This window comes from Pleurodeles waltl, chromosome 1_1, assembly GCF_031143425.1.
Source record: "Pleurodeles waltl isolate 20211129_DDA chromosome 1_1, aPleWal1.hap1.20221129, whole genome shotgun sequence".
NCBI classification, from domain to species: Eukaryota; Metazoa; Chordata; class Amphibia; order Caudata; family Salamandridae; genus Pleurodeles; species Pleurodeles waltl.
The window spans coordinates 216,310,753-216,330,660 of NC_090436.1; the positions used below are offsets into that span (position 1 = coordinate 216,310,753).

General features: G+C 44.5%; 1 protein-coding gene across 17 annotated transcripts in view; it reads left to right on the forward strand.

Moving 5' to 3' along the window:
- Window positions 1–19,908, forward strand: part of NIPBL (NIPBL cohesin loading factor) — a 1,341,000-nt gene that overhangs the window by 88,598 nt on the left and 1,232,494 nt on the right. For all 17 annotated transcript variants that reach the window (XM_069221119.1, XM_069221174.1, XM_069221201.1 and 14 more), the window contains exon 2: window positions 13,424–13,565. In XM_069221119.1, coding sequence (XP_069077220.1) covers window positions 13,502–13,565 — 64 coding nt within the window. In that variant the 5' untranslated portion in view covers window positions 13,424–13,501. The remainder of the gene's footprint in view (window positions 1–13,423; window positions 13,566–19,908) is intronic.

Here is a 19,908-nt window from a genome sequence, read left to right on the forward strand (position 1 = left end):
ATGGTGTCCTAAAAGCTCGTACTGATTTACTAGGAGTTGAGTTTTACTACTCTGACCCTGAGCCACAAATTCCAAATATGGGTATTTTAGACATGACACCTCTTCACATTTTTCTCATCCTTTGGCTCACTTGCAAACACTTACAGAACCATTCTTGCACTCAGTGAGAAAATTGAACGTAATGCCATGGTGCTTGCATTAGAGACTGCCCATCAGCAAAGTAGATTCCCCAAATATATCCCACTGGCATTTTTGGAAATTGTTAAGTTACCTGTGTCCTGTTAGGAATTTATTAGTCTGCCTTTAGAGGCAAAAGGAGCTCTGAGTCTAGAACATTTTCAAAACTATTAACCTTGATCATTGTTACTGGTGTATGGCCTAGATCCTGAGGACATTGTAAGAGTCTGAAGTGTGATCATCTTCTCTCAGGTCAGACTATCAGGCCCAGAACTTTTGTTTATGCGTTTGTCAAACCTTATAATGATGAGGGTGTCATGAGCACAGCTGCAACAAAATTAAACTTTTCTAGCTCTCATAATGGTCTGTGTTAGGGGGCCTACAGTAAATCTGAATTAATGTACGTAGTAAAATGGATCCTCTTCTATCTATTCAGATCTCAAAATGTTACCTTTGCTGCGCATCTTGCTTAACTATCCGCCTAAACATCTGAACTGTGGCCCTCTTTATTCGAACCATACATTTGAATAGGTCTTAAAACCATTTTTGTACTCATTTTTGCTAAGTGTTTTGAGGGTTCAGAGAGTTCTCATGAAGATTAAGACCAATGATGCCCATATTGGTATTCATTAACAATAAAGCTATTCATGTTCCAATTCTGCATATTGATGAACTATTAGTCAGATGGATTCACGTAGGCTCTCAGTGAGTCATGTCCAAAGGACCCCATATAATGGAGATTAGCTTGGTTATTTTGTACTTTGGTTGCACTGTCTTGTTAAAACCTGAAGTGCCCGGGTGGTTGCACACGTAATAGGTACAAGCGATTCATATATTTTCAAAATTTTGTATTAGAAATGTGCTCCTTTTATATGCGTCTTTATCCTAATCTTTATTAATAAAAGTGAGTTTTTCTAGATTTTCAGATGGCATAAAGTGCAATTTGGCAGTGATTCTGTCCCCTTCAAGGATCTCATCTAAATATTAGCTTTTACATTTCATTACTGAAAAGGACAAAAAACGTTTCAACAAAAGGTGACCTACATACACTTCTCTGTACTTATTCATAATCTTGATTCATACCTTTTTAAAGCCAATATCTGTGATCTGTTTTGTGGGTTAAAACCGTTTTAGAAGTATTGTTAATAAAAATGAAGGTTACTTAATTAAGGTTGCTTGCTTACAAGAGTCAACGGAGGCTACCAGGGAGCGGGTCACCTTAATGGTTGCACTCCTTTGCAAAAAACTATAAGCTGATTCTTAACTTTTAATGATAGTGTGTGTTTGTACTGCTCTATTTCTGTAGTAACTAAAAAGCAAAACTTAATCCAATTCCTGCATTTAGTCATTTTGTCTTTCGTCTGGTACGTTGATAAACTGTTTATCTTGTTTAGTTTTGAAACACAACCATTTTTGGTTGGTACTCTGTTTGCTCCAGCATATCAATTTATTATGCCAGAGATGAGATCAGTAACGAGTAAAGGCTTTCAATGTATGATAGCAGGACTAGGAAATTAATGCTGGAGTTGGAGTACTAACCAAATATGGTTGGCAATTTTTTTTTTTATATATGAAAGGTGATGTAATGTTGATTTTGTATTGTTACACCAAGCGCTCCTTCTGCCACAAAGAAGGGTGCATGTCATCACTACGTGATGATGCATAGCTGTGTTATGGAACCCTACCTTTACTTTTACACAGTTGCATGACTATCCTTGCAGAATGGGAAGCTGTTGTAGGGCATGCAACAGTGAGAAACACGTTTGCCACTACAAGCTGCATCTTTGCTTGTGGGGTGGGGAAATACTACTTTTAAATGGATGTTGAACATCTAAATGTACAATCTGAATAAGCATGCAAAATAAAATCTTGCTTGCTTAGCTGTAGTTCTGTTTTTTTTTTTTTCATTATTAGTTTGTGATTTGCTAACTGGTTATTTTGTTGCAAACTGGTTTTAAGCTTCCAATTACATGCTGTTTGCAAACTAGTCTTCAAGGATTATATCGGGATATAGAAGATGGGATGTCTACTGGAAGAAAGGGCTGCCAATATTGTCCTCATACATAAAATGGATAAACCTGCAGACGATTGCGCCTCCTACATGCTGATTTCCTTATTAACATTGAGGCAAAGATTGTCTAATCTGTTACTCCAAATCATTGAAAAATTAATCAATCTGGGTTCATGCTGCACGGGTCCACTCAATGTGGCTTGAACCCCTAGCTGAGTGGGTTGAGTTTAGATGCTCTCATATGAGGCAGAAGATGGGATCCAAGCAGGGACGACTGACATCATCCCTTTATACGCATGTAACATCCTTCTGTATTTAGCAGGCCACCTGCACTCCATACTCTGAAACATTGCAGATATTTGCAAGACATTTGGGCGTAACATCAGCTACCATAAGTCAATCATATATGCACTCTGTTTGGAACCCACCTGTGGACTGGCCCTACCCACTACAATGGACAAATGAGGGATTTGAAAACCTGCAAATGTTTATTACTGGGGAACTGAAGGAATTAATGCACCAAAATCTCAATATGATACTTACTGAATATAGGGCTGATGGGATATGCTGGAGGAAGCTCCTGTTGTCAGTGATTGGGAGGGCGACATAACAAAATGATTGTGCTACCCACATTTATATATGTTGCACAACACTATATATGCATTTCCAGGTAGTTTTTCCCCCCTATCAATGTGATCAGATTGTTAAAATGAGGTGGGGTTGTCACCTCACTGATTACATTACTTTCCCGTAAATGGCGGTTTAGCTTTGCCCACCTGAAATTGTATTCCTGAGTAGCCTAATAACTGGTGGTATTTGAATGGGAGTTTGTGGGACAACAGGAACCATCTTTGGTTGCTTAACAGAAAGGCAATATTCAATCATAGCCACTGGCTGTGTGGCCGGGAGCACTCTACGTGTTGCTCGTGTCCCGGCTGCAGTGGCTATTAAGACATGGAGAAGGGTGAATGGAGTTAATAGGATGGGGAGGCAGAATTACTCTGAAGATGCCACTATGGGATTCAAGATTTGAGGGTTTTCATAGGTTGAGCCTCTATAGTTTATCCACGGTTGGAAATGTTTTGACAGGTGATTCATAAAATGGTGACATTTGACAAACTGGAGCAATCTGAACTTTCTGGACTTCCAGCACTGCAAATCCATTATGCATTATCTAAATTTAACTCCGCATGCAGGCAAATCGCCACTTGAATTTAACACCCCTCCATAAACATGTGATATAGAAAATATATAGAACCTTTGTCCCCGAATGGTCAGCTATCTTTGGATAGGCTTAAGACCAAATGGGAACAGTATCTGGGACTCCTAGAGAGCACTATCTAGGGAGGGAGCCTGTAAATATTTGTGAGAGGATATGGTGCAATCAAGTTTTTTTTTTTTTGTTGATTTAGCTCAAAATCTTGCATCAAACCTACTACATCCACATATATCTATTAAAAATGAGGGTGTAATCTCAAGGGCACACAGAGTTGCGCTGTAACAATGACTGATAACATTTTGTACCCCTGAGGAAAACCTTAACTATAGCTATTGTTTCAGAATGAGAATTGACAGAACAAGTGATACTTGGGGATCTGGGGTGATTAGACAATAGCATGAAATACCATCCTAATCTGTAATACTGCCCTTATTGTGGCCAAGAGGGATGTGGTTCGATTATGAGGGTGTGCTGAGAAAGTCAGAGTATCCCAATAAGTCAGAAACATGGAAGGGTGTGTCCAGTCTGAGAAAATGGTGTTTCGGGTGAGAAAATGCTCAAAAAGATTTTTTTTAAATAAATAATCTGGGGCCTGTCGGGGGATCCAGGAGCATGTATGACAAGCATGTGATCAAGGTTTGTAGGATATGCTGAGAGGAAAAAGTGAATACCCTGTGCAGATGTACTCGACAAACCATGCTGGCATTGTGTTTCGTGGTGACTCCTGATACCTCTCCCAAAAGCTACAATCAATGCATCAGGACCACATACTACTTTGACCTTGGGATTGGATTGCTTTGAGAAAGAGGACGGGGAGACGGTGTGGGTTTGAAGGCTCCAACTACTTTATTGAAGACATCGTCTAGCATTGGCTTAGAGTGAATTGCGCTGAAGAGCCTGATGCCAAGTTCTTTGAATGTGTGTTTTTGTTCACCAAAGATGTTGATGGAAGTGCATGAAAAGATGATTTGGGGGTACCGTATATTAGGCTGAATGTTCAACTGTAGGGCCATTAAATATTTTTCCAGAAGACTATTTCGACCAGCAACCATTCCCCCCCCCCCCAATGAAGCCTGCTGTCAGAACAGACTGCAGCTTGGATTTCATCCAGTGATGGCTTCAAGAGGTCTGATATTGCTCAGACACAGCTATCCATAGGGTGTCTGCCTCGAAAGGGGTTCCGACTTCCTTCTAAGGCACAGCCTTAGGGGGTGTGCCATGCACTTGTTTGTGTTTCTTGCCCTGTGCTGTACGCTCAGGACAGCAGTGGGCGTGGCAGACACTGGAAGTTGAAAATTGCTCTTCTAATTCCAGTCCTGGAATATTTGGGGAAAGAGCAACTACCCATCCTCCCCACCCCGACACCAAAATGATGTAAGGGGGCTTATTTATTATTTAAGATCCAGTCCTGAAGTATTTGGGCAAATTTATACATTCCACAAGTATTTATAGGAATGGTTGAACAGTAGTAACTTTGAATTTCAGAAATTGCTGCCCTGAGGGGCGCAGCACAGGGCAAAAAAATAGGAATACCGTGCTACGCCTTGTTTGAAGAACCTTCTTGGAAGCTCAGATACTCATAAAACTACTGATGCAGTTAATCATCTGGCACCCTTCGACTTTGAAAGACCCAAATAACTGAAGGGACACCAAGTAGTCTTAAACAACTAATAACTTCATTGATTCCTTTAAAGTCTTTGATGCCCAGTAAAGCCTCTCCTTTGAAACGAACAGCAGAAAGACTTGAAACATAATTCAGCCACCGCATAATACATTGTTACAGGGTACATTTCCAATCCAGTTCAAGAACAGGCTTTCTTTTGAAAAGGAACTCTGGACTTAGCCTTTTCATGTAAATAAACCTCAATTATGGAATCTGCTCTATCAGGGCCACCCTACTTCCCTTGCAGCCGCCCCAATGAAACAGCTTAAGGAGAGGTCTCTGCAGGATAAAAAATGGGACTAGGTCTATAAGGGGAAAATTGCTCAAATTCTGTCAAATGAGTTGTCGCTCGACTCATCCTTTATCTGCTTCTCAAACCGTCTAGAAAGGTCTTCCCTATTGTAGACCTCAGGGATGTAAACAGGCAGTCATTTGCATGATTCCTCCAGAAGCCGTTCTGTACCATGCTTCTAGAGAATGCTGTATCTGGGCCAACCTGCTTTCCATACAGGTGACCAGATGCAGGAAGACACAGCTTTTGTTCAGCTGCCAGTCTATCAGGGCCTAGGTGCACGAGAACTTTGGGATGGTGCATGGTACTTATTTATTGGGATGACCCACAAGATGAGGAGCTTCAGAGCTGCAATTGGTAAAAACCTCTCTGGCGATGACTCACTAGAGTACTAGGTATTCATTTGAAAGATTATCGAGTAGCATAATGGTCTTTTGCAAGTAGAGGGAGAAGATAATTTCCTAATTGAAATACTTTCAAAACTGAGAAATTTAAAACAAGTGCCTGCCCATGCTTGAGCAACATAGGAGTGGTTACTGCTAGGATACAAAGGAATGTAAATCTTGGCAACAAAAGATACACTTTATTTGAGCATAGATATATATAGATATATATATAGATATATATAGATATATATAGATATATATAGATATATATAGATATATATAGATATATATAAATATATATCTATATATCTATATATCTCTCTCTCCCTCTCTCCCTCTCTCCTTTTTAAATCTGTTTGATTCCCATTGGTAAGAGGCGGTGAGTATTGTGCAATAAGGAAAGATAATCTCAAATGCTAGTACCCTGTGTCCTGGATGGGGCAACTACTGCATACTGACGGTGGGGGAGGTTTGGGGGCGTGCTACCTAAAGATGATAGTGCTATGCAAAGTTGCCAAAGCTTACTTCCCTTTTGATGTCATTCCGTCTCTTGAATGTCCCAAAGCCAGTCCTTACTGATGGGACTTTACACACTTAGATTTGAGAGGGACTATTTTAGTTGCTACCACACATACTATCAGGAAAGCAGTTAGTTTCATGTTATTTGCCCTACGAATCCTTGAAAATCCTATCTCTAAAGCAGTGCTTGCATAGTTGATTGCTCGGTGCCCTTAGCAGTTAATGCTAACGCTGCATGGTAGTTCTGATGGATACACCTACCTGTGGATTCCTCACCAAAAGAATTCTCCCTCGCGCCAGCCTTCGACGGAAATTTCTTCTAGCTCTGCATGTCGACGATGTCACAGTCGCCCGACTCCACGCGACGTCACATGACGTCATCTAGGCAATAAGAAGCCGTCGTCGGCGTGCAGACGTCAGTTCCCTTTTTTCCGTGCCCGAATAACGGTTGTTTCTTCGAGGCTCACAGGGTGCTACTGTTACCAACGGACGGTTATGATGTCGCAGCCTAGAAAATCCGGCTTTAAACCTTGTAACCAATGCGGGGGGTCGGATGTCGGTTACCGACCCCCACGAAAACTGCCTCTGGTGCCTTAGTTCCGATCATGAGATCGAGGCATGCGGTTCGTGCCAGCGCATGAACCCTAAGGCACTCCAAGAAAGAGAGGTGAAGTTATTCTTGGCCCGGTCCAAGAAGAAGAAAGAGAGGCATCATAGGAGGGAGTCTTCGTCGAGATCCTCTAGGTCTCGTCATCACCATAGTGGCTCTCGGCGCCGTCATGTATCTCTGCGCCGATCGAGCAAAGGACGGTCCAGGTCTAGATCGGCTTCTCTGTCGGCTCGGCGTCGTCCGACGTGGGAGATAAGCCCGACCGTCACCCCCCCACCTCTGGCGACCCGGGTTGGTCTTTGAGGTCAAGCCTCCTCAGAGGCCTGAAGGTTCTCCTGGCCAGGAGTTACCTGGACCCTCTTCGGCAGCTTTGCCGGTGCAGCAGCAACAGTACCCGGCTTTCCCGACTCCGGGATGGGATCCTGCAGCGTTTTTGAACGCTATTTTTAACATCTTTGCTTCCATGGCGCCGGGTGGAAGTCATGCAGGTCCGTCTGGTCCTTTGGCCTACGACTTGGGTGTTCCGGCGTCTTTCAAGTCGGCGCCGTTCACCCCGTTTATGTCTGCTGCGTCTGAAGCGGCGCCAATGCCTACGATGTCGATCAGGATGGCTACACCTGTTACGGCGCCGTCTGATTCGCCTCGGATCCCATCGACGTCCAAGAACGCTGTGGAGCCGGAGCCTCCGGCTTCGGACGAATCCGAGGTTCGGCGCCGACTGAGATCTTCGGCATCTGCTGACGCCTTGTCGACTCCAGGCTTGGAGTCCAGACTTACATCAAGGCGCCTGGCCCTTCGTCTCTTGGAAGAGGAGTGTGCGAAGCAACACCTGGAGGAAGGAGAAGTTGTAGAGCCCTCAGGTGACTTCCAAGGTCTGGACTCGGCTAGTGGCCTTGATACTACCCCGGAATGGGACCTAGCTTCTCCTGGAGAGATCACAGAGGAAGCAGCTTCTTTCCATAAGGTCATTCGTAAGGCTGCAGACTTTTTGGATATTACTCTTCCTACCGCGGAGGTTAAGAGAAATTTATTGACAGAGGTCCTCCATCCGACACCTGCTTCTGCTGAGCCTCTTCTTCGATTCAATGAGGCTCTGCTGGACCCTATTCAGGATATTTGGATGAAACCTGTATCCACCGCTGCGATCAACAGAGCGGTGGCTCGGCGTTACAGAACGGCGCCTGGGATCCGGAGTTTCTTTCCAGGCAACCAACTCCGGAGAGCCTTGTGGTCCAGGCTTCATGTTCCTCCAGATCCTCGCCTGGCTCGTTTCCTGGGGTTCCTGCTGATAGAGTCGAAAAAGATGGACCATACTGCTAAAAAGACATTTTCATCATGCAGTATGGCCCTGAAATCTTCCAATGCCACATGCATACTGGGACGTTAAATACATGCCCTTATGGAAGAGGCAAAGGGCCATCCTAATGTGTCACAGGAGATGCTGCAACTCTTTTCGGATGCTCAAGCGGCTGCGACGCAAGTAATCCAGTCTGGTTTGGACACTTCGGACACGGTGGCTAGGGCTATGGGCACGACCATAGTCTCTAGGAGGCAGTCTTGGCTTAGATCATCGGGCTTCTCGACGGACGTGCAGGCTACGCTCCTTGATCTTCCGTTTGATGGGGAAAAGCTCTTCGGTTCTAAGGCTGACTCAGCCTTAGAACGTTTTAAAGAGAGCAGAGCGACAGCTAGATCCTTGGGACTCCAGTCGTCGGCCTCATCCACCTTTAGAGGCTTTCGGAGATTTAAAGGATTTGGTCGTGGTTCCTTTCAAGGAAGACTGCAAGGACCACAACAAACTGCTTCTACCCTGCCTTACAGATCCTTCAGGGGCAGAGTCCGTACGAGAGGAGCCACCTTGCAGCACTCTGCCTCTTCCTCTTCCTCGGGAGGGGTGCAGCAAGGAAAGCAGCCGTAGTCCTCCACCTTTCCCTGTCCATTCGTCTCCAGTAGGGGGGAGACTTACCCTTTTTCTTCCAATGTGGGAGGTCATAACATCAGACTCCTGGGTCATCGACATTGTGAAGAGGGGGTACGCTCTTCCCTTAAGGGAACTTCCTCCCACCCTCCCTCCCCGCCCATCCTTCTGTTCGGAAGACCATTTTCTCCTGTTAAAGCAGGAGGTATTATCCCTATTACAAAAAGGTGCAATAGAGTTGGTTCCCGAGCAAGAGAGGGGCCATGGGTGCTATTCAAGATACTTTCTGATTCCCAAGAAGGATGGTCGGCTGAGACCGATTTTGGACTTGAGGATTTTGAATTGGTTCCTCAAACAGGAAAAGTTCAAAATGCTGACCCTCTCACAGGTTCTTTTGGCATTGAACGAAGGAGACTGGATGGTGTCGGTCGATTTGCAGGACGCGTATTTTCATATTCCGATCCTCAGATCGCACAGGAAGTATCTCAGTTTTGTGGTGGGATCACAACATTATCAGTTTGTGGTCCTCCTGTTTGGTCTTACTTCAGCACCTCGAGTCTTCACGAAGGTGATGGCGGTGGTAGCGGCAGAGCTCAGAAGAAAAGGCATCGCTGTGTTTCCCTATCTGGACGATTGGTTGATCAAAGCCAGTACTCCAGAGCTCGTGCGGTGCCATCTCCAGTCGACGACTCAATTGTTGTACGGCCTGGGGTTTTCAGTCAATGTACCCAAGTCTCACCTGGAGCCCTCTCAACGCCTCCTGTTCATAGGGGCAGTATTGGACATGACATTGAATCGGGCCTTTCCTCCGCCATAGCGGGTTCAGGACATACAGGCTTTGGTTCCAATGTTTCGAAATGGAGCGGTAGTTCCAATCCTCAAAGTCCTTCGTCTGCTCGGTCTGTTTGCTTCTTGCATACTGTTGGTCACTCATGCACGCTGGCACATGAGGGCTCTCCAGTGGTGCGTCCGCAAGCAGTGGTTTCAGCGCAAAGGGGATCTCGAGGACTCGATAAAGATCTCCAGAGACACTGCAGTGGATCTTCAATGGTGGGCAGCGGTCGACAACCTGTCTCAAGGAAGGCCGTTTTCGCTACCCCCTCCAGTGGCCTCCGTGGTAACGGATGCTTCCACTCTAGGGTGGGGAGCTCATCTGGGGGACCTGGAGATCAAAGGCCTTTGGTCTCCAGTAGAACAGAAATTACACATCAATCTGTTAGAATTGCGGGCAGTACGGCTGGCACTCAAGGCCTTCCTCCCTTCCATTCGCGGTCAGTTGGTCGAGGTTCTAACGGACAACACGACCGCGATGTGGTATATAAACAAACAGGGAGGAGTGGGGTCGAATCTTCTCTGCAGAGAAGCTCTTCGACTCTGGTCCTGGCTTCAGGACCACAAGATCTGCTTGATTGCACATCATTTGGCCGGAGTCCTGAACGTGCGTGCAGACATTCTCAGTCGACGCATCTCGGTCGACCACAAGTGGCGTCTTCATCCAGATCTAGTTCTGTATATCTTCCAGATGTGGGGATATCCACAAATAGATCTGTTTGCAACTCGAGAGAATGCGCAGTGCCCACTGTTTTGCAGCCTCCAGTATCCGGTGCAAGGAGCTCTGGGGGAAGCGTTTCAGATGTCCTGGAAGGGTCAGTTGCTTTACGCGTTTCCCCCATAACCTTGATTCCTCGAGTTCTCAGGAAAATCCGCCAGGACCGAGCTCAAGTCATCTTAATGGCTCCGGATTGGCCGAGAAGGGTGTGGTATTCGGACCTACTCCAACTCTCTCAGTGCCCTCCGCTCCGTCTCCCTTGCAGGGTGGACCTCCTCTCGCAGTTGCAGATTCTACACCCCCACATCCAGAGCCTGCATCTTCGTGCCTGGAGATTGAACGGGGCAATCGGAGTTCCTTTTCTCTCCATCCAGATGTGGTGGAAGTTATTCTATCGGCCAGGCTACACTCCACCAAGTCAATCTATGCAAATCGTTGGGCTAAGTTTACAAGCTGGTGTGGAGAGAATATTTTAGATCCTTTAAGAGCTGGTTTATCTGACATTTTGTCATTTGCGCTCTATTTGGCACAGAAAGGTTTTTCAGTTGCCACTGTTAAGGGTTATCTGTCTACACTATCTGCTTTTCTGTGCCTTCCTGATCAACCATCCTTCTTTAAATCTCCAATTGTTTTAAAGTTTCTAAAGGGACTCACTAATAAGTATCCGCCCACGCCATTCGTTATGCCTCAGTGGGACCTTAACTTGGTTTTAACTTTTCTTATGGGGGCCCCGTTTGAACCCATGCACTCTTGTTCTTTACGGTTCCTAGCATTTAAAACTGTTGTCCTGGTGGCATTAACATCTGCCAGAAGGGTTAGTGAGCTTCAGGCTCTAACTGTAGAAACCCCATTCCTTTCATTCTTCAAGGACAAAGTGGTGTTGAGGACCAAGGCGGCTTTCCGACCGAAGGTTGTTACACCCTTTCACCTGGGGCAGTCAATTACTCTCTCTTCCATTTACCCTCCACCTCACCCATCCAAGGAGGAAGAGAGGCTCCACCGGCTGGATCTGCGAAGAGCACTGAGCTTCTACGTCGCCAGGACGAAAGAGTTCAGACAGGATGAACAGCTCTTCGTTGGATACGTGGGGAAGAAGAAAGGTACAGCGGTCCACAAGAGAACGCTATCCAGGTGGGTCATTCTATGTATTAAGATCTGCTATTCTTTGGCGAAGAGAGATCCACCTGTGGGGCTTCGTGCCCATTCCACCAGGGCCAAAGCAGCTTCATCGGCTTTGGCTAGAGGTGTTCCTGTGGCTGACATCTGCAGGGCAGCGACCTGGGCATCCCTCCATACTTTTGCCAAGCATTACTGTTTAGACTCTGAGGTCAGGAGGGATGGCCATTTTGCTCACTCAGTGCTGCAAGATTTCTTGGTTTGACCATTCGGGCACCCACCATCGGAGGTTATACTGCTTGGGGACTCTATTCTTTTGGTGAGGAATCCACAGGTAGGTGTATCCATCAGAAGAATAAGTTACTTACCTTCGGTAACGCTTTTTCTGGTGGATACAGTAACTACCTGTGGATTTCTCACGGTCACTTCATGCAGTTAAAACGGTTACCACGAAACAGGCCTACTGTGCTTGTTCCATGGTGACCGCTGCTGCATTGTGATCTACTCCAGTCTATTCCCCTTCACTCTACCCCCAGTCTACCCCACTCCACTCTAACCCAAGCTACCCCACTTCACTCCATTCTATTCCCCCCCCCCCAGTCTACCCCACTTTACTCCACCAATCCTTAGTCATGACACTGGTTTACAACATCGCTAAAACACATTGCCAAAGCCAATATCCTGCACATACGTGACACCTATTGGCTTTGCCAGTGCCTGTTTAGGCAGCATCCATTATCTGTCCTCTCCGACGTGGCTGCTTGGTCTTCAGTTGATACACTTCCTAAACACCTGTGTGGATAGTTATGCTCGCCAAGAAGTGCAGTTGAGCCGGTGTGTGATCAAAACTGTGTTCTAGACCTCTCCGTTCTGCTGACATGCCACTGATTTCAGTCTGTGGCTGAAGTACATAAACGTCCTAATGGTTTGCATCGCTACACACAGCTACCCTTCAAATGAAAAAAGTGTGAGGCATAGGCTGTGTTCTGCTTCATTGTAGGCTTTTGGGGAGTTACCATGAATCCCCTTTGGAACGAAAGCTTTTTCCAAGAAACACAAGCTCTATATTCCCAGTCCAACCACAGATGGCAGGACTGTGCACATCATGTAAACTTACAGCGCTCACATCTGCAAACAGATTGTTACAGATAAGCAACGGTTTCCTTATGGCTTACACTCTCATATGCATTACCTCACACTTAAACTGATGTAAGGCCGAAATGCAGCCTGAAAATGGGTCAATGTGAACTTTAAACATTTTTGGGAGTTGCCCTCAGTTTTTAGCAATGATCAAATGTTTAGAAACTGTCATCACTGCTTTGCATAGATCCCTGCAGGTAATTTTGCTGGCACTGGCATTTTCGTTCTTGCACAGGATTTGATGCTCACCATTGTCTCTAATAGCTCCCCAATGTCTCCATTAGGACAATTTCCTTTTGCATGCTACCACAAGATTTCACTACTATTGCTTATTTTTGTCACTTCATTGATTATTCACTTGTGAGGGACTGCCTTATAACATTAGAGATGAAAGGTAATATTGTGCTGCCCTGCTGCTTATCATCCTCGTGTGGGGTGCTACGTTTTATGAATAGAAATGTATAGAGGCATGCGGGGCGTAAAGTTGCATCAAAAGAAAAGTAATAAAAACATATACTAAGTGTGTTTTTATATGGCTCTGTCAAAGCAGGCAGATGCTCATTCAACAATCTGTCTCGTAGTTCGTGAAGTATTTAGTAAAATAGAGAACATTTTGTTTGTGAATGAGACCGCTGCCATCTTTCATCTGTTTGGCTTGTATGTAAAGCTCTGTTATGTACTTTAATTCCTATCATGGCTTCCACCAACCACAAAAATTTGATTCTTAATGCAATAAATTGGTTACTTGATAAATAAATGAAAAACACTAATATGAATGTAATTAAGTACAGGTTGTAATTCAATGGCCTACTTTTTTTTGTAGGGTTTTAGAGATGGAAATTAATGAAAGCTGGCACCTGCATTAACATATCTGCACAGATTACTATCTTAGTGCTTCAGGATGAATGGGGATATGCCTCATGTCCCCATCACTACACTAGCAGGGATTGCAAGTCTGACAGATCGTAAGTGCATTATTTTTATCTTTGTTCTTACTGTTTGTCTTATATTCAATGTGTTACAAAAAACTCGGAGAGTGATATGCTTTAAATCTCATTTCATATTTTTAGTAATCATTTTGTATCTATCATTTGTGACAAACATAATTTCTTTTTGAATTAAGGGCTTGCTGTTAACAGAAAAGGGGATGACATTACATCCATTTTAGCTTTGTTTCTGACAGCCTTCTCTCCCTCCTTCTCAACTGGCTGGGAAATGAAGACCTTTGATAAAAAAGAATGCTGGCATTTTAAATCCTTTCTTTTTAGTCCCTCTGCCCATCTCACATGAATGAGCCCTGCTTACGAACAAACATGTGCAGTATCTTTCTGCTTACTTTGCAAACTTCCTCTTGATCTCAGAAATTCCAGCCACCTTTCTAGGGAGATGCATTTTTTTCTTTTATTTACTCCTTCATAAAGGTGTTTTAGTGTTTCGGTTCAGTTTTGGCCTTCCTCTTCATAAGTATTAGTGGCTGGCATCAAGCAATTCATTGAATCTGATGGCGTGTACCCCTCACAAGGCATTCCTTTCTGCACTGCAATTGTATGCCTATGAATGGTACGGTATCAGGGAGATCTTGGACTTTCTAACTAGTAAATGTTCCGGTCAGGTAAGACGAATTATATACTGGATCATTGGGCCTTCATTGTCAGTAGGTACTGGTCAGGGTTTACTTAAACAGTACTTGGCACAAAGTGGAAATACTTTAGACATTTTTAAACTAGATTCTTATTTAAGTTTACTGTAGGCAGGCACTGCTACCTCAGATCATAGTTAAAAATATTTGAGCTCATGGGGTAGAGCATGCTGATCAAAATCCCCCTTCAAGGCCAAATATGTTTAGGCACAGTTGAAGTATCCCCTTATCAATCAGTATGGGTGTTTCTTGCGACCATCACAGCTGTGCAGAGCATCAGAAAAAAGCTTTACCATGTCCATCACCCACTTAATGTGCTCTGGCGTTAAGTTGCAAACAAGATATTTGCAGACACTGCACCAGATTTTTCTTTGAGTGCATTATTAATTTGCAGACAAATTAGCTTACCTTTAAAAAAAACATTTTTGTGTGTGGCGGTGGGGTGGGTGAGGAACACTGGGGGGGTAACTCACTTTCCGCAAAATATGTATTTACCCACCATAGGTAGCCAACCAGAATACCAAGGCAGTCCTCAATGAAGATGCATGGAGTGTCTGCTAAACAAGCCACCCTGCAGTCAGAGCCAAGGAATGTGCAGTGTCTACACAGTTAAGAAAAAGTGTAACTTTTTAGTAAAGAAAAATATCCATAAAAAAATTGATTAAGATATTCAAATGGCGTAAATAAATTGGATTCATCCCCTTGGGAAACTATGTAGGCAATTGAGGATAAATATCCTTTGTCAACAGTAAAATTCAACAGAACGTGTTATTAAAAGAAATACACAGCCTGATGGGTCTTAGGAGATAGTGTCCCTGGTGTTTGCAAACTGTCTACATGTATATCTCTTGTGTTGCAGTTGATTTGAATGTGATTCTGAAGAAATGTACCCTTCTATCTTTGTAACCAAGATTCTATAGAGGCATGAGCGGGACTCTCGTCGGTGTGGTTGGAGTAAGCCCACAAAACCTGTCTGCATACTGCTTTTCCGTTGAATCTAATCTCGTCAAAATTCTCAATCTGGGCAAACGAGGACAGCTGAGGAAAGTTGAACAGAGTGCTACCTGTCTGCTATAGAAATAGACGTTTATACCATAATGTCCAGTTCTGTGATTACCACTGTGACCGTGTATGAAAAGGCTAACTTGATATTTCTGCATAGAAATTAAGATGACTCCAGCTACTATGTCAATTTATTCAGTGAATCAAAATCTGTTTATTTCGCATTTATGATCCATAAAACAGTAAAGATCACGAATATCTAAAAACATTAATATTTCTTGTCAATTAGATCACATGTGAAATGTTACTTGTACTTATCTGAAGTAAAGCCATTAAACAGTGCCCTGATACATTAAACTAATCGTCAAAGTACAATACCTCCATCATCTATACAAAATATTTGTGCAAAATGAACAGAAACAAATTTGGCAACGCTGATAATCTCATTACTAATATCGGATCTCAAAATTCTTAATGCAGTTTTGTATTGTCTGATACCCATGAGTTGACACACAGATTTGATCCACTTCCTGCGTGGGGGTGCGTAAGAAAGTGGTACACTGTTTCAGACTCTAACTTACATGATGGGCATAAAGTGCTTGTGCAGTTCTTAATTCCTCAGTTAGTACATTAACTATAGATAGGTATAAATCCCATCTATACATTTTTGTATATAGCTGTTTAAAAGACCTGGAATTTCATCAATAAAAGATTCATTTAAAGGAGTGAATTTTTGGTCTAAAAAATCCATCAGTCAGACTGTCTGCCTTACAACTCTTTACTTCCTCTTCTCATAGACCGGCCCTTAGCTTTTCTTTGATCGATAGTTTTGTTACTGAACTGTCCTCAGCAGGGGATTCCCAGAAAAAGTCTAGTTTAAGTAGCATGCTTTTGATATAGGCTAACATGGGGATTTTTAAATGACCCTTGGAACTTAATTCGCTTAGTGGAAGGCTATAAGCCTCTATTTCATCGGTAGATCATAATCTTTGCCAGTATGGCAGGGGTCTCGACTTCAGTGGAGGAAATCTGATACACACCACCATTCAATAACCAGGGAATGCAAGGGGCAGTTCCTACTTGGTCTGAGAAAATGATTTTCCAAGGCCCATTGGACAGTTTCCCCAGTAATTGTCAGCAGGATAACTTCTGCAATCTTATCAATTAAATTAAACTAGGTCTATAATTGGCAGGGATCTTCCTGACATTCCTTCTCATATATGAAAAATTCATTGGCATTCAATATTTTGGAATAGGACCACCTTACAGGATGCATTGAGAACAGGTTACGGTAGGCCCCCTTATGAGAAGCTTAGCAGCATACAAATCCTCTGGGATGCAATCTGGCCCAGGAGCCTTTCCTGGGATTATGGTCATCAATGTGTCGAATGATACTTCAAAAGAGATTTCAAGAGGTGATAATTGTGTTAATGTGTCAGCCCCTTATTTGTAATTTCACCTTGGGGAGCTCCCCTATCTGTATAAAGCTTCTCAAAATGCTCAACCCTTAGCTGCAGTTGCAGATGATAGGCAACCAATTAAACAGCATGCTGACTAACATGAGAGTTTATGCCTCAAAAAGCGTTTGTCCCCTAATCTGACTGCTTTCACCAGATCGTTCCACACCCAGTTTTAATTGGCTTTGGTCAGTTGTTCTTTATACTTCTCCTGGCCGGCAGAGTTTCATCCTGGTTCATCTTGGATTTTAGCTCACTTATTCGCTACTTCCTAGTTGTATTCTGTTATGATTAGAACTTTTAGTGCACTGTATCATCTGAAGACACCAGACATTAAGGGAAATAGACATGGTCAAAGAGAAAATTAGGAATAGAAAATATAGATTGTGTGCTCCTTCCTAACTAGCAAGAGGGAGGAAATGTACTTTTTAATTAGACAGGTAATTAATTCCACAACCTAGGTGCAAGAACAGAAAAGCAAAACAAAGCAAGACAAACACTGGGCCCTATCTTGACATCCAGCAACAGAATCAGTTACAGCCACACCATAGAACTCACCTGGTCAGACCACTACATCGTAGACTTCACCCTCACCAGCAGATCCCCCTGCCCCCCATTGGCCACAACCCCCATAGCCTTCTTGCCCCCCCCCCCATTCCCCCTCACTTCCACAGCTGTACCAAGGTTACTCAGCAGAAATGGATCGGCACCCTCTGCACCTCACAGCCCAATGTCACCACCAACTTGGATCAGGCAATACTTGGACTGAATCATCAGCGCAGTCGACCTGGACGGCCTAACCAAACCAGCCAAGATCCACAGAACCACCAAAAAAAGCTAGCTGGTATATTACGGAACTCAGCAAATCAAAACGGAGGTGCAAACAACTGGAGAGAAGATGGTGCACCAGCAAGCCTGAGCCCCCTTCAAAACGGCTCTCAACGACTGCCACTGTCAGATAAAAGCTGAAAAAGAAACCCTGACCCGCCAGATCGCGAATAGCGGCAACCAAACCAAGGAACTCTTCACCATCGTCTGAGTTTGCCTGCCCATCAGCCATCAAACTCCATCACACTTCTCACAAGAACTCTGCGATGCCCTCTCTGAACACTTCCACAACAAAATAGAAACCATCTACAGTAACTTTGATCCCCAACCCTCTGACCTCCCCAGCGTCCCATCAACCTCTACTGCTGACCACCCACTCACTGCATGGGGACAACTGACACACTCATGAGCTCCATCCACTCTGGAGCAGCCATCAACTCCTGCCCCCACAGTATCTTCAACCTCGGAAGAAACAAGATATGCCAGCTCCCCACCATCCTCAATGCCTCATTAACCACAACCACTTTTCCAGAAGCTTGGAAACATGCAGAGATCAGACTCCTCCTCAGAAGACCCCAGTGAGCTGCAGAACTACCACCTGATGTTTCTGCTCCTGTTCCCCGTCAAAGTCCTAGAGAAGACCATCAACCTCCATCTCGCTGAACATCTGGAGAGAAACAACCTGCTAGATGCCTCCCAATCAGGCTTTAGAGCCAGTCAGTGCACCGAGACAACTCTGATTGACGCAAGAGACATCTGCAGCCTGCTCCACAGAGGAGAAGCAGCCACCCTGATCCTGACCGCTGCCTTACACATTGTCTTCCACCACACACTGATCAACTGACTACTCCCGATTGGGATCATGGGACACACCCAGAGAGTAACCCCTCCCCCCCCCCCCCCCCACCTCACTTCCGAAGCCCAAAACTCTTCACACAACATCAACATCTCCTACACTGACAACACGCAGCTCGTCCTCTTGCTCTCAACAAACCCCACCACGACAAACACCACCTTCCACAACTGTATGAACAACGTATACCCCTGGATGAAGGACAACTGCCTGAAGCTCAACACAGACAAAACAGAGGTTCTGATCCTCAGCAGACACTCAACGCTCTGGCACAACTCGTGGTGTCCAGCAGAGCTCGGTCCCACCCCCACACCGAAAGATCATGCCCACAGCCTCAGCATAATTCTTGACAACAAATTCTCCATGAAACGCCAAGTCAGTGAAGTTTCCTGAGCCTGCTTCCACATGATCTTTAAGTAACTCCCAATCGGCACGAGGTAGACCGTGCCATAGGCTCTCATCACCATCTGACTGGACTACAGCAATGCACTCCACGCAGGCACCACGACCAAAGTCATGCAAATACTTCAGATCTAGAACGCAGCTGCCAGACTGATCCTCAACCTGCCCAAGAGAACCCACATCATCCAGCACCTCCATTGGCTCCGGATCCAAAATAGATGCCACTTCAAGCTCCTGACCATGCCTACAAAGCCCTCCATAACCAAGGACCTACCTACTTGAACCACTGGCTTGATCTCCACTAACCGACCACAAACCTTCACTCTGCGCACATCGCCCTCGCGAAGATACCACGCGTATGCCTCTGCTGCACCGGAGGACGCTCCTTCTCTGACCTCGCCACCAACGCCTGGAACACCCTCCACATCTGCACTACACCCTCTCTGACACCCTGGCTTTTCAAATAAACACTTGCAGCAAGCACCTGGATACCCACTCTGGTGACAAGCTGTTCTGTACTAGTACCTGATTGGTTAATTGACCTATAGGAGAGGCTTTACTGAAATGGGGTGATAGAAAGACGAGGAATACAGTTGACGTTGTGTAATGTGTTTACCCAGTTTGTCCTTTTACATATTTGGATGATGCCCTTAAAGACGTTTGTGCACTAAGCAGATGACTCGAAGATACTCCTGTCTGTAACTGGGAGCCAGGGGAGTTTAGGCATAATTCCATTTGCAGAGCCAAGGCGAGAAGCTAGAGTCATGGATCGGGCTGCTTGATTTGGGATGATCTGGGGTGTGTTAATAAGATTGTTAGCAATACCTATGTACAGGAATTTAAAGTAATCAAACCTGGAGACAGTGACAGCAGCTGCAACAGATTTCTACCGGTTTTCCGACAACAGTGTTAGAAAATAATGGTTTCGTAATTAAAAGGAGCATGATAAAATAACTGATAAAAATTGAGCTTTCATCATAAGTTTGCTGTTTAGTTTGACACATGACTTTATGTATTGGTTTGAGGACAGAAAAGCTCTAGGAAATAAGGCAATTGAGTTGAAAACCAGGTAGCAAGATAATTCCCAAAGGCCTCGGTTTTCTCCATGTCAATTTTAAACCAGCTAT